The 14,792-nt window shown below is 43.5% G+C and overlaps 1 protein-coding gene across 1 annotated transcript in view; it reads right to left on the bottom strand.

The window, feature by feature from the left end:
• Positions 1–14,792, bottom strand: part of LOC124795791 — a 193,301-nt gene that overhangs the window by 30,550 nt on the left and 147,959 nt on the right. The window contains exon 2 of the mRNA XM_047259871.1: positions 8,334–8,573. Within this exon, the coding sequence (XP_047115827.1) occupies positions 8,334–8,573 (240 nt within the window). The remainder of the gene's footprint in view (positions 1–8,333; positions 8,574–14,792) is intronic.

Genomic DNA, 14,792 nt, shown 5'->3' with positions numbered 1-14,792 from the left:
AAAAATATTCCCTAAGTCTATATAATAAAGATGTGTTGCCTACTCAAGATGTTCACAGTACAACCACTCGAGATACTCGAAAAATATGAACCGCGTCTGATGAATGAGTGTTTGAGTTTTAAGGATGGAGGAGGAGGAGGAGATTAGTGTTTAACGTCCCGTCGACAACGAGGCCATTAGAGACGGAGCGCAAGCTCGGGTGAGGGAAGGATGGGGAAGGAAATCGGCCGTGCCCTTTCAAAGGAACCATCCCTTTTAAGGATGCTGAAGACAAAAAAACACAAATAATTGTGACAGTTGTCGACTTATGATGGTTCAAAATGGTTCAAATGGCTCTGAGCACTATGGGACTTAACATCTGTGGTCATCAGTCCCCTAGAACTTAGAACTACTTAAACCTAAGTAACCTAAGGACATCACATACATCCATGCCCAAGGCAGGATTCGAACCTGCGACCGTAGCGGTCGCTCGGTTCCAGACTGTAGCGCCTAGAACCGCATGGCCACACCGGCCGGCGCTTATGATGTTTAGTATGCAGTTGATGCAATGTGAGTATTATTAGTAAAGATGTTCTAGGCCTTAAATCTAGTTACAGGAATGCTAATAACATCCATTGGGATTTACTTTGGGCATTTCCGTCCTCAGCACCTGCATCTTAGACACCCAAGCTGTAGTTACTTCCAAGCCCGCTGAGTGAACATTCTGTTGCTATTCTTGTTACTGGTAGTATAACTGAATCTTGACAGCAGCATAGAATATGCTTGACAACTTTGTATCGACGAATTATTTTCTGGATGGCACAGAATCATCGTGCTAAATTAGCTTGATTTTTTGTGGCACTTCCATGGAATACTTTGAGTTATTTTCACTTAACATGTGATATCAGGTCCTCAATGTATGGTTTAGAGACAGAAAGTTGTTCTGTGTGGAATTATGAACTAACCTTATCTTTCACGTTGCGATTTATCTGTTGCAGCCACCACTCGGCTATCAGGGCAGATTCTGCTCTTTGCTGACTCTGAGAAAACACATTTCCCTATTAAGTGAAGGCTGAGTTCGCTCATGATTCCAGATTTTTAGCCTTTCTATGACAGAGCTACAAGGAGTCAGATCGAAAATCATTAAGGAAATCTTAAGACAATTTCTCCATCAAAAGTGTCCCGATACTTCCAGTACTACATAGTGTAAGGACGAAAAACTTACGATAAGGTACAGTTGATACTGACCGTTTCCGCTTTTAGTGACACAATTTCTGGTTTTTGTGAATACACAATTTTATTTTCCATACTATTTTGGTATGACACAGGGCAGCAAATAAACACAGACCGCTTGGGAGTACAAAGTGAATAATATCGTACTAATTCATGTCGATATAAGCACGCTCGTTTTACAGATGAAATGAAGTCCCATGCTTCTTTACAGAGCGTAGGGGAACGATGCGGGAGACCCGCACCGGTTTACTAGGCAAGGTCCTACTGGAGGTGGTTTGCCTTTCACCGACCGTGATGGGGATAAATGATGATGATGGTGAAGACGACAGAACAACACCCAGTCATCTCGAGGCGGGAAAAATCACTAACCCCACCGGGAATCGAACCCGGGACCTCGTGCTCGGGAAGCGAGAACGCTACCGCGAGACCACGAGCAGAGGACCGTTTTACAGCTACTTTATGTTTTACTGAAACAGACTTTTGTTGTAAGGTTATCATGGTTGTATTTCATTTGTATTAGTACAGTGCTTATTTTAATAGCGTTTTCATTAGTTTGTTGAACACATGTTCTTTCACGTTAACTATAACTACCTGACAACGCTGACGTAGTTTACAGAATCCACGTCTGTAGATTGGTTCAAATGGATCTGAGCACTATGGGACTTAACTGATGAGGTCATCGGTCTCCTAGAACTCAGAAATACTTAAACCTAACTAACCTAAGGAAATCACACACATACATGCCCGAGGCAGGATTCGAACCTGCGACCGTAGCGGTCGCGCGGTTCCAGACTGTAACTCCTAGAACCGCTCGGCCACTCCGGCCGGCCACGCCTGTAGAAGTGGCAGCTAAGCGACTATTCATGTTGGTATGTAGAATGTATGGGTCTGGCGATGTACCATTTGCCTTTCGAAAAAACATCACTTACGTAATTCCGACAATTTGCAAGAGCCGACAAGTGCGAGAATTATCGCACAAACAGCTTAACAGCCCATACATCCAGATTGCTTACAAGAATAATGTACAGAAGAATGGAAAAAAAAAATCAAGAAACGTTCATTGAGTTTGTCAACCTGGAAACAGCGTTCGGCAATGTAAAATGGAGCAAGATGTTAGAAATTCTGAGAAAAATAGGGGTAAGCTGTAGGGAGAGACGGGTAATATACAATATTTACAAGAGCCAAGAGGGAATAATAAGAGTGGACGACCAAGATGTAGCCTTTCACCTCTACTGTTAAATCTGTACATCGAAGAAGCAAAGAAGCAATAATATAAATAAAAGAAAGGTTCAGGAGTGGAATTAAAATTCAAGGTGAAAGAATATCAATGATCCGATTCGCTGATGACATTGCTGTCCGGAGTGAAAGTTAAGAAGAATTACATGATCTGCTGAACGGAATGAACAGTCTAATTAGTACAGAAAATAGGCTGAGTTTAAACCAAAGAGAGACGTAAGTAATGAAAAGTAGCAGAATGAGAACAGCGACATCGTGATTGCTGATCACAAAGCAGATGAAGTTAAGGAATTCTGCTACCTAGGTAGCATAATAACCCGTAACGGACAATGTAAGGACATGAAAAGTAGACTAGCACTGGCAAAAAAGCCATTCCTCGCCAAGAGAGTCTACTAGTGTCAAACTTTGGTTTTAATTTGAGGCAGAAATTTTTGCGAACCTTCTTTTGGAGCACAGTAGTGTATGGTAGTGAAATATGGACTATGGGAAAACTGGAACACAAGATAATCGAATCATTTAAGATATTTTGCTACAGAAGAATGTTGAAAATGAGGTGGACTGATAATGTGAGGAGTGAGGAATTTCTCCGGAGAATCGACTAGGAAAAGAATACATGGAGAACACTGACAAGAAAAAAGCACTGGATGGTGACCTGTCTGTTAAGGTATCACGGAATAACTTCCATAACACTAGAGGAAGTTGTAGAGGGTAAAAAATGTAGAAGAAAACAGATATAGGAACACAACCCGCAAATAAATGAGGACGTAGATCGCAAGTGCTACTGAGAGGAAGAGGTTGGCTCGGAAGTGGAATTCATGGCGGACCGCATCCAACCCGGCAGAAGACGGATGACGCAAAAACACACCTATTGGTTGTGAGTTAAAGATGTCATCTAACCAGGTTTGAAATGCGTTTTCGTCCGGATAGGATTTCTCGCTACGGTTGTATGATAAGCCGCGGGAAAGGTGAAGACCTCAGACCATCTTCAGGCTTTTCCCCACCATTATGGCTGCTGGTGACAGCAGGGTGAGCGAGATCCGTAGAAGTAAGGTTGCTAGTGATAACTTTACTTCTACGGATCTCGCTCCGTCTGCCGCCACCATAATGGTTGGGAAAAGCCTGAATATGGTCTGAGGAAAGGGCCGAAACCGGTTGCTGACAAATAAAAAATCTGGAAACGCGATCGAGGCTGTTTTTATTTTATTTTTAGCATAAAAATTTGTGTTCAAACAGGCAGACAGACACGACAGTTTTACAGATTTATTATTAGTATGGATTTCCCTTTAATTAAAATAATTACGGAATCTGAAGAACAAACTTTTAGTACTGATTTGATAGCGTTGCTCAGCTAATCAGTCTACAGAGAGCTTGTGTGGGATTTTAATGACAATATGCATACCTCAAGAAAGCCAGTTTTCTCATCCAAGGGTACGTTTGCACTGAAGCTGTCCAATATCAAACGCCAAATTACTTTTAAAAACGATGGGATGAACAAACCATGTCGTAACCTGCATATTGTGATATAGGCTTGTACTTCAGTGCAAAAACTCTATTGAAATATGGCGATGGAATGACAGTCTTGTACTGGTGGTTTCTCGCAATGTAATCTTACAAACTCAACGATTCTTCTCAAGTTGAGCAATACACATTATGACGTTAGCAAAGTGTGTTTCTGGTCTTACTATACTCGTCTTAGTCACTTGCTCGTTCTCTAGGCGAGTGTTACAGTTCAGTGGCCGTACACTTAGTAGATAGGAATAAGATGAAAAGTAGAGGTTGGAGGCCTTGGCTAGATGGGAGCTTGTTTAGTGAACGAGGCGGACTAGGTGAGATCTAATAGAGAACAATGAATACCTCTTCTTCCAGCGGAAACTTGAAGTGTCGAGTTTTTCGTATGTCTTTCTCCTTTCTAACTTTTGATTGTTACCCTATTTTGTTTATGGAGATCCTATTTTGTTTATGGAGACTATTACCTGCGGAAGCTACTAGAAAGCAATTAGAGATGGTGTACTGCCGGTCTGAAGTGATTGTTTTCAATTTACTCTTCGGATCTGAGAGCTTTTGGAAGTTTGAGAAATTTTATTGTGTGCGACAGCCGTACTTGTTTTTTTATCATTATTCAGGAACACATTTCGTCTTTATAGCTTGAAGATGGTACAATATAGAGCGAAATCTATTGCTGAATATATACATCTACACTTATTACTAAATTCGTGTTTTCTCTGTCTGCAAGTGACGGCTAATGTGAGTAACTACTGTAGAGGTTTTGATACGGTTTTCCCTAGCAGACAGAGTGATTCTCGAGGATGGTTTGCGCATATAATTTATAGTAATAAAGAATATTTAATTCTTGTAGTGTTATTTGCTCGAAGTTTAACTGGTATCTGACGTGACATCTCGTGGCAATGGTGGGCGCGAAGGCGATACCTGGCGGGAAAAACATAAAGTAAAAAGCCGCCAGGGGGAAGTGCAGAGAGCGGCGAAACTTGACCTGTTTTCTAAAAGTCTCGAGTTCACTGACATACACAGCCGCAAAAAATAAATTAGTACACCCTTTAAAAGTTTCAAATTCACTCAAGATTTATTATTGCAACAGTGCGTATGAGGTACATCAAATGCTTCCATTTACAGATCAGCGGCACAACTGATTCTGAGGTAGCAGGTGTCGAGGCATGTCGAAACACCCATATTAGTATGTGGGTGTCGCCTTCTCGGGTGCTTATTCTGGAATCCAGTCGATCGTACCGATTGCGAATGCTCGACCTGTTCACGTAGTTATTGGGCGACGAGCCGAATGAGCCTTTCCTCGACCCATCATATCGCACAAGTGCACGGCTGGAGACAAGTGCAGGGACCATGCTGACCAGCGAAGTTCTCGCACGTCTTTCAGAACAAGTTGAGTTTCGTGGGCAGTCTGTGGTGGAGCATAGGCCTGTTGGAACAACACAGCAACTTCCCGTTGCAACAACGGCAGAAGGACGCGTCTAACAAAAAATGGTTCAAATAGCTCTGAGCACTATGGGACTTAACAGCTGTGGTCATCAGTCCCCTAGAACTTAGAACTACTTAAACCTAACTAAGTACATCACACACATACATGCCCGAGGCAGGATTCGAACCTGCGACCGTAGCGGTCACGCGGTTCCAGACTGAAGCGTCTAGAACCGCACGGCCACACCGGCCGGCCGCGTCTAAAATTCTGCACGTACCGAACGCTGGTTAGCTTCCTCTGCAGAAACACCAAAAGTGAACGAGATTTGTGGCTTACGGCATCCCATGTTATAAGGCCTACGAGACAGCGCTCACCAGGCGTAAGTCACACGTTTGTGTGCAGGCAGAATCTGCTTTCATCGCTTGGGACAACGGAGCGGCATTCCATCTTCCAAGTGATCCTCTGACGGCACCAGTCGATTCGTACACATCGATGCCGTGATGTGAGTGGAAGACGGCCTAGAGGTATGTTTGCCCGTAGTCCCTCTGCTAATAACCGGTTCGCAACAATTCGCATTGACACGTCTGCGCTCACAAGCCCTGTTACCTGTGCTGTGGTAGCTGTACGATCTGCCACTGCTGCCCTTAGGATAGGACAATGCTAGAGGCCGTCTATGCTGCGTGGACGTCTAGAACGTCAACAACTGGTGTGAGAATGTTCACCTTAACACTGGTACCAGCATCACTGCACACCTGACGCAGCACGTGCAAATCGTGTGACAATTCTCCGAAAGGACCATCCCGCCACTAGCATCGTCCTTTCAAATCTGTTCAGTTGGCTGTAGGAAGAACGAAAGAAGGGTTCTAAAATGCATACATTACGAAGTCTGAGCACTTGTTCATCTTCGATACCATGAAACAGATCTCCTACATTTTAAGGTCTTTGCTTTCCATATCTTGGGAGGAGGAAGCATTGACAAAAACAAGAAAAAATGTCTAGTGAACATGGGGTCTAAAATACATACTTTACGAGCTATGAGAACTTGTTATCTTCGGTAGTGTGAAACACATCTCTTCCACTGAATAAGTGCTCATAGCTGTAAAGTATGCACCTTAGGGCCCATGTTTATCAACAATCTTTTTCTTGTTTTGGTCCATACACTCCAAAATATGAAAAGCAGAGAGCTTCTTGCAGAAGAGATGTGTTTCATAGTATCGAAAACGATCAATTGCTCATTCCCTTAAGATATGAGCTTTAGAGCCATTGTTTACTTCTTTTGGTGTAAGGCACCTCCTCCTCAACTTTTTTTGAGTTTCTTGGGACACCCCATATATGCAAGGGCGCGGTGGAAAGTAATGCCACCGAATTTATTATGTGAAATTTCTTAAAGCTTTTTAAATAAAACAAACGTTAATAACATTGTAAATATTTAATTTTCATATTTACTCACTCGTATTTATTTGTCAATACATTCACCCCGCCGACGAACATATTTCTCCCAACGAGAGACCAGTTTGTTGATACGGTCACAGAAGAATGTTGGACTTTGTTGACCGTGCCACTACCTTAGCTCCACTTGAACCGCATCAACATATCAAGGTAAATTACTCGAAAGTTTTCTTTAAGTTTTGGAAACAGATGTAGATCAGATGGAGCCAAGTCGGGACCGTATGGAGAATGATCGATGGCAGAGAACCTAAGGCTCTGGATTGTTGCAGATTTCGCAGCGCATGTGTGAGTTCTGGCATTGTGAGGCTGAAGGTGAGGGTGCACCGTGTGTTGACGAACTCTTCAGGTTCGTGATTTCAGTTTTGTGAGGGTCTCGCAGTACACCGAGATAGCTACATTTCACGTCCCCGCCGGCTGGAGTGGCCGAGCGGTTCTAGGCGCTACAGTCTGGAATGGTGTTACCGCTACGGTCGCAGGTTCGAATCCTCCCTCGGGCATGGATGTGTGTGATGTCCTCATGTTAGTTAGGTTTAATTAGTTCTAAGTTCTAGGGGACTGATGACCTCAGAAACTAAGTCCCATAGTGGTCAGAGCCATTTGAACCATTTTTTCACGACCCCACGTTACATGTTACAATTCGGAGTCCTCTGGCGGCAGAGAACTTCAGTTTGCTTCAGCGAAGCGGCAAACAGGACCGATTAATGTGTGTTACATGTAATACATCAACTGATTCTGAGAACAGAATGAAAACTCGGAGGCATTTCTTTTCAGCACGCCCTCGTAATTTATTACCTCTACGCCAGCCGAGTCTTCCGGCGTCGATGCTTAGAGCTACCCATAGAAGCTTGGTCGTGAGGTTAGTAATGAATAAACAAGTCCAGATTTCGGACATGCAACGAAATTTGTTAAATATCTTGTGGACGAGCCCTGTCATGAAATATTCCGTTTGTAAGTAATTATATCTATTGTTGTGTAGGGGTAGTGACAATCTTAAATCTGTCTCGCGATTCAAGGCTTCTTTTAGTGAACTGTCGGGTGCCACTTTAGGACCAGGTTTATCCAGAATTATATTATGGGGCAGAATTTGACACTTAGTTGGAGGCTTTTTGAACCAGACCATTCCATTCAGCCAGAACACGTTTTCGATCTAGAACGGTAAGTTATGAAGCGCAAAAAGTGGTATGGGGTCTCAATTGACTTCACGCTTCCAGGGGAGGATTAAAACGTGCATTTAGTTCTTGATCTTAACCAAGGCTGATTTAATTGCTTGCCAATGCAGTGGATTAATGGAGGCCCGCGAAAAAACGTTTCTGAGTAAATCTGCGGAGCGATCTGTCGCGTAATTTGTTTCACGTGCTGCACACCGGCGCGTGGTTCTGGCCGCTGCCGCGAATAGGACTTCGAGCGCCACTGCAGGAGCTCGGAGGGTGATACAAAAGCAACGGTTTCAAATTTTCTCGGTAGCTAACATGCGCAACAGGTCCAAGAGGCGCGAAAGACCTACTAAGGTGAGCCGTTCGTGGAGAAGGTACTTAGGCACCTCGTGAGCAGCTGTGAGGCCAGCGTCCTGTTGGTCTTGACGGCTGGACACAGCGTGACGGCGGGGAAGGGCAGGCTGCCGACGGGCAGGTGCCTCGCCTGTAGCAGGGTGCGCGTCGGGCTGCGCGAGAACTCGGCCAGCTGGTCGGCCGCCAGCACCGCCGCGCCCACCGCCGCCGCCAGCACCAGCAGCGCCCAGCAAGTCCTGCGGGAAGAAGACGCACACCTGTCTCTCACCGTTTACTTCGTGGGAGAACTGCTACCTTCTGCCCTAGCCTCTACTACAGCAGTGAGAGAGTGTTCATATTCTCGATGCCTCTATAACTGTGTGCTACTGAAACTGTGGCTGTGATCCAAATTCTACTGGAAAAGTATGTTTAAGGTTTAAATAAGTAACGCAGTCCTACGATACCCTTCAGAATAATACCCACGTCGCCTGTGTTCGAGTCTGTGCTAGCAAAGATCATCTACTTTACACCTGTCAGCCCCCGTTTTCAGTAAAGTATCCTACAAGTACCATTATTTACAACTGTCAGTCTCCTTTGTTTTAGCAGAATATATCTGTGTGGTACTGCCTCCCCTACCATTAACAAATGTCTCATTAGAGACGGCAGTCTTCTACAGCATTTACACACCCTCCTGATTTTGAAATGCAATTTGAAGAATACCAAGTACTCCAGTAGAACAAAGGGATCAGATGTGCAACTTAGATTTCCATCAAGAGAAAGTCTACAGTACGCCACTCAGTTCTAATTTTTAATGGAGTGTTGCTGTTCGATACTGCGTAATGCCACTAATAAATGTTCAAAAAAAACTACAATCCTCTATGGCATATACGCCCCATCCAAATTTTATATGCAATTTACATACAAAATAATTGCCAGTATCCAGTAGAGCAATGAAATCGGATGAGCAACACCCATATCGTTTACATACAAATAACTAAAACTACGGGCAGATAGAGTGTAATTTATAAACTTTACTTTGTCATGATTATCTGAAGGTGTACTTCTACAACAGTCAACCTTCTTTTTTTCTTACTACCGCAACAGACAAATTGCAGAATGTCTCTAGAGCTACATATGTTTTATACTCTAAAACAGCGAATCCTAATTCGCCATAAAGATATAACAGGAGTAGAACAATGGAGTCTCTCTATAGCGTCGGAAATGTAATGCTTTTAGCTGTGGAAACATAAGGCTAGGCTATAAAATGGGCAGAGACACCACACTCCGCCTCATTCAATACTCAGACTTGTGTCATTCGTTTTTCATGAAGCAGTTGCTCATTAGTTCTTTGTTAACATGTAAATTTGCGCATTCTGCGATGTTCATTACCTTGAAGTAAGATTAGCTGAGTCCAGGCTTGCTATTAATTCAGTCGCATCACGAAAATGTCGCACTGACGACGCCAGAGTTGAGGGCACGTATGCGTGTGGTCGACGCCACGAGTTCCTGACAATGTACATGCAGTCGCCAAGCCAGTATGAGCTACCGTCCCCGCTATCCCTTGTAACGAATCTCTAGGACCCTGGTGGCCAGTCAATAACTTCCATTATCTCTCTTTGTGTAATTTTCTCGTGAGTACATTTCAAATTCGATTAATTTCCTTCGTTTTCTTTGTCTGCTGGAATCTTGTCATTCCGCGTCAACATGCTACGGACTACAGTAAGCGAAGTTCTCCTTCTTTTTGAACCTTTTCTGTTTAAATATTCTCTTGTGTCTAAAGGCGTTAGTTCTGTGGATAATTCAGCATTGTGGATTAGTGGCTCCCATAATGGAAAGGCTCCCTCAAATTTCACTTCCGTTGAAGAATATGTGGGCTGGGGCAATGTTAGTCGCAGCGGATGGTCTGAAGCCTTACCTGACGGCAACACTCATCCAGGGGTGGAATCAGTGTACCCCATTTGTCTGCGTCATGAGTACATCTCATGTTAAATTACGAGGACGCTTTCTAAACGTCTGCGTAGCGTCTGCCTGAGGAGAAGCATTTGACACTGCACACTGTTACCGAAAGTACGGGCATACAGAATAGGTTCCCATGTGCGTGAGTGGCCCAAAGGTTGATTAACGCTTTGCATGACACGTAGGCTTTTGTGGTTCATGGGAGAAGTTAAAGAGGTTCTGCTGTCAACACTGGAGGTCATAAGAACCCGAAGCACCAATGTAAATACGTTTCAGTTAGTTGTAGAGTGTCTGATGTAGTGGATGCGGTCCCAACTGTTTCAAGGTAAAGTATAACTCTGTTTTTCCTATAATAATGTGGCCCATTCAGACGGTTAAGTACGGTTAAGTACGAGGGTGAGTCAAATGAAAACCTTAAATATTTTTTAAAAATATTATTTATTGTGCAGAAGTGGTACACAGCTGTATCACTTTTCAACATAATCTCCCCCACGCTCAATGTAAGCCCTCTAGCGCTTACAAAGTGCATAAATTCCTTTAGAAAAAAATTCTTTTGGTAGTACGCGCAACCACTCATGCACCGCGTGGGGGTACCTCTTAAACAGAACGGAACTTCTTTCCTCCCATTGCGTCTTTGAGTGGTCCAAACACATTGAAATGACTTGGGGCAAGGTCTGGTGAATATGGTGGATGAGGAAGACACTCAAAATGCAGGTCTGTGATTGTTGCAACTGTTGTACGGGCAGTGTGGGGCCTTGCATTGTCATGTTGCAAAAGGATACCTCCTGTCAGAAATCCACGTTGCTTTGATTTGATTGCAGGCCCCAGATGATTTTTTAGGAGATCTGTGTATGATGAACTGGTGACAGTGGTTCCTCTAGGCATGTAATGCTCCAAATTGACGCCTTTTTCGTCCCAAAAGAGAGTCAGCATAACCTTCCCTGCTGATGGTTCTGTTCGTAACTTCTTTGGTTTTGGTGATGAGAAATGGCACCATTCCTTGCTCGCTCTCTTCGTTTCCGGTTGGTGGAAGTGAACCCAGGTTTCGTCCCCAGTAACGATTCTTGCAAGGAAGCCATCACCTTCTCGTTCAAAACGCCGAAGAAGTTCTTCACAAGCATCAACACGTCGTTCTCTCATTTCAGGAGTCAGCTGCCGTGGCACCCACCTTGCAGACACTCTGTGAAACGGGAGCACATCATGCACAATGTGGTGTGCTGACCCATGACTAATCTGTAAACATGCTGCAATGTCATTCAGTGTCACTCGGAGGTTTTCCTTCACTATGGCATCAACTGCTGCAATGTTCTGTGGAGTCACAACTCGTTGTGCCTGACCTGGACGAAGAGCATCTTCCACTGAAGTCACACCATTTGCGAACTTCCTACTCCATTCGTAGACTTGCTGCTGTGACTAACATGCATCACCGTACTGAAACTTCATTCGTAGATGAATTTCAATAGGTTTCCCACCTTAAATACGCAAAAACCGAATAACAGAACGCTGTTCTTGCCTGGTGCAAGTCGCAAGTGGGGCGGTCATCTTTATACTGATACTGCGACGGCATATGTGAATCTGCACTATGCTACCACAGGCCATTCTGCACGCTGTTTGTAGCACGCTTACCAACTTACAGGATAACGGCGCGAAATTTCTATTTGTTAGTACAAATTTAAGGTTTTCATTTGGCTCACCCTCATAACAGTATATTGTCCTCGACGGCGTGCTTTAGTCAGAGACAGGGGTCTCGTCAAGACTCCCCTTGAAAGTGAAATAGGAACACTGTTATTTTCTTATGATAGGCGTTTTCCAAAACTGTTGTCCGGTGACTAGTATTTAACTGAGGTGGCCTGAATGAAGTTTCTCGCATGCAACGCTCTCTACAGACTCTGTAGGTAACTACTGCAGTGTTAGTTTGATTCAGTAGCCGTTATTCAGTCGCTGAGAGCAAATTTTTGCTGGCAAAAGAATTTTCAGCTCCTCAAATCCATTGTAAGTTATGCCTAGTCTATCGACTTGAAATAATGACTGACGAACAAGTTCGAAAATGGCCTCGAGAATTTCAAAATGACCGTACAAATGTGTAGTTAATGAATTCCGAAATGTTGCTAAAACTTCAGTTTACAGAATTGTCACTGAACAGCTTGCATATCAAAAACTGTGTGCGAGTTGAGTACCAAAAATACTCACTGATCAGCACAAACAGCAAAGAACGCGAAGTGCAAGACAGTTTTTGGAGCGCTACAGAGAATATGGAGGTGATCAGTTTAGCCCCATCATTACAGTCGACGAGACGACACCAGAGCACAATCTAAACAACAGTCAATGCAGAGGCGCCATTCAAGTTCAGCCAAACAAAAATTTTTTAAACAATCTCAGTTCTCTAATCGATAAATAATGGCTACCGGTCTTTGGCACGAAAAGGGCGTCCATTCGATTCATTTCATGAACCGTGGGACAACAATTACAGCTGTGGAACGCTGACCAAACTGAGATGTGCGGTCCAAGACCGACGAAGTGGGAAACTGTCGTGTGGCATAATCCTCATTCACGATAACGCACCCCCTCATGCCGCTGCCAAAACCAAGGAGAAGATTCAATATTTTCGTTGGGAACTTTTGAGCACTGTCCCTGCAGTCCCAACCTTTCACTAAGCGACTATTTCCTGTTCTTGCATTTGAAAAAGTGGCTGGATGGACAACGATTTCAAAACGGCAATAAACTCAACACTGGCTTTACTAACTGGTTCAATCATCAGGCGGCAGACTTTTCATACAGAAGGATTAAAAAAGCTGGTGCAGCTTTGCAGAAAAAGTATAGTTGTGAACAACGGTTATGTGGAAAACTAGCGCAGGTATGTGCTAAAATATCAGTGCCAATAAAAACCTGTTCTCATGAGCTTACTTTTTTATGACCAAACGGACCTTCGTTTTGGAATATGCCTCGTACATAAATTATGTCGGGACAGGGTGAGAGCAATTTGCGGCTCTTTGCTGGTGAGGCTGTGGTGTACGGCAAGGTGTCGAAGTTGAGTGACTGTAGGAGGATACAAGACGACATACACACAATTTCTAGTTGGATGTGATGAATGGCAGTTAACTATAAATATAAAAAGCAGAAAAAGTAAATTTATGCGGACGAATAGAAAAAAACAAATCCGTAATTTTCGAATACAGCATTAGTAATGCTTCGATTAAATATCCAAGCGTAACTGTAGGGAAGACGAATGGTCGACTTCGGTTATTGGAAAAGTTTTAGGGAAGTTTGGTTCGTCTGTAAAGGAGATCGCTTATAGGGCACTAGCTCGACCAATTCTTGGGTGCTTCTCGACTGTTTGTAATCTGTACCAGTAGGAAAAAACGAAGACATAGAACGAGTTCAAATGCTGGCTGCTAGGTTTGTTACCGGTAGGGTCGAGCGACGCGCAAGTATTACGGAGATGCTTTGGGAACTCAAATGGGAATCCCTGGAAGGAAGACGACGTTCCTTCGGAGGAACACCACTGAGAAAATTTAGAGAACCGGCGTTTGAAGCTGACTGCAGAACTATTCTACTGCCGCCAACGTACATTTCGCGTAAGGACCAAGAAGATAAAATACAATAAATTAAGGCTCGTATAGAGGTGTATAGACAGTCGTTATTCCCTCACTCTATTTGAGAGTGGAACAGTAAAGGAAATGACTGGTATGATACAGGGTACCCTCCACCACGCACCGTACACTTGCATGGAGAGCATGTTTGGAAATGTAGAAGTAGATGTACAAGTCCGGTATTTTCCACCTCGGTCGTGGGAAACCGCCTAAAAACTACATCCAGGCAGGCCGGATCACCAGCTCTCGTCGGTAAAGCGCGAGGCGGATTCCATCTGGGAAAGCCTCGCCAGTCTGATACTGGGCACAATCATGCAAGTTATGTTTCACCACTTGAGTTAATGAGATGCAAAACAAAAAGAAGAACCGGATGGAACAATGCAGTTATGGAAGATTTTATTTGGTTGGTAGCTGAAAATGGGAAGAGCGCAAAGGACAATGTTCCTCGACATTATATTATGCACCAAGAAAAGCTGGAAGAGACTGATAACTAAAAACTGATGACACAAACTAAGTGCGACAGTGAAGCTGTGTACATGAAGGCGATGAAGAAGTTGCAGGTTAAGACGAAGAAGATAAGGAGGATGAGACTGCAGTCGGGCAACCAGGAAACTATTGAAGTAGTCTTGGCGAAAACCCAAAATAATTGTATACATATATGTGTTCGTGTGTCTGTGTGACTAAGTGCCGAGATATAACTAACAACATAAAGTTTTTGTTGTTTAGACACAAAATTAAGACTAAGTCCATCGTACAAAACGATAAAAGAAGTAATAAACATTATTATTTAAAAAAAAAATCCCGTAAGCGGCGCCTTAAAGCACTTCGCTATCCAGGCGGGTTTTCACACTCCATTTGAATACTAGTATAATGTATAACCACATACAAAAATTACATCCTCAATAAAGATTATTATTTATTTACACTCTC

This window comes from Schistocerca piceifrons, chromosome 4, assembly GCF_021461385.2.
Source record: "Schistocerca piceifrons isolate TAMUIC-IGC-003096 chromosome 4, iqSchPice1.1, whole genome shotgun sequence".
In the NCBI taxonomy this organism is placed as follows: Eukaryota; Metazoa; Arthropoda; class Insecta; order Orthoptera; family Acrididae; genus Schistocerca; species Schistocerca piceifrons.
This window is presented reverse-complemented; position numbering and strand designations above follow the sequence as displayed.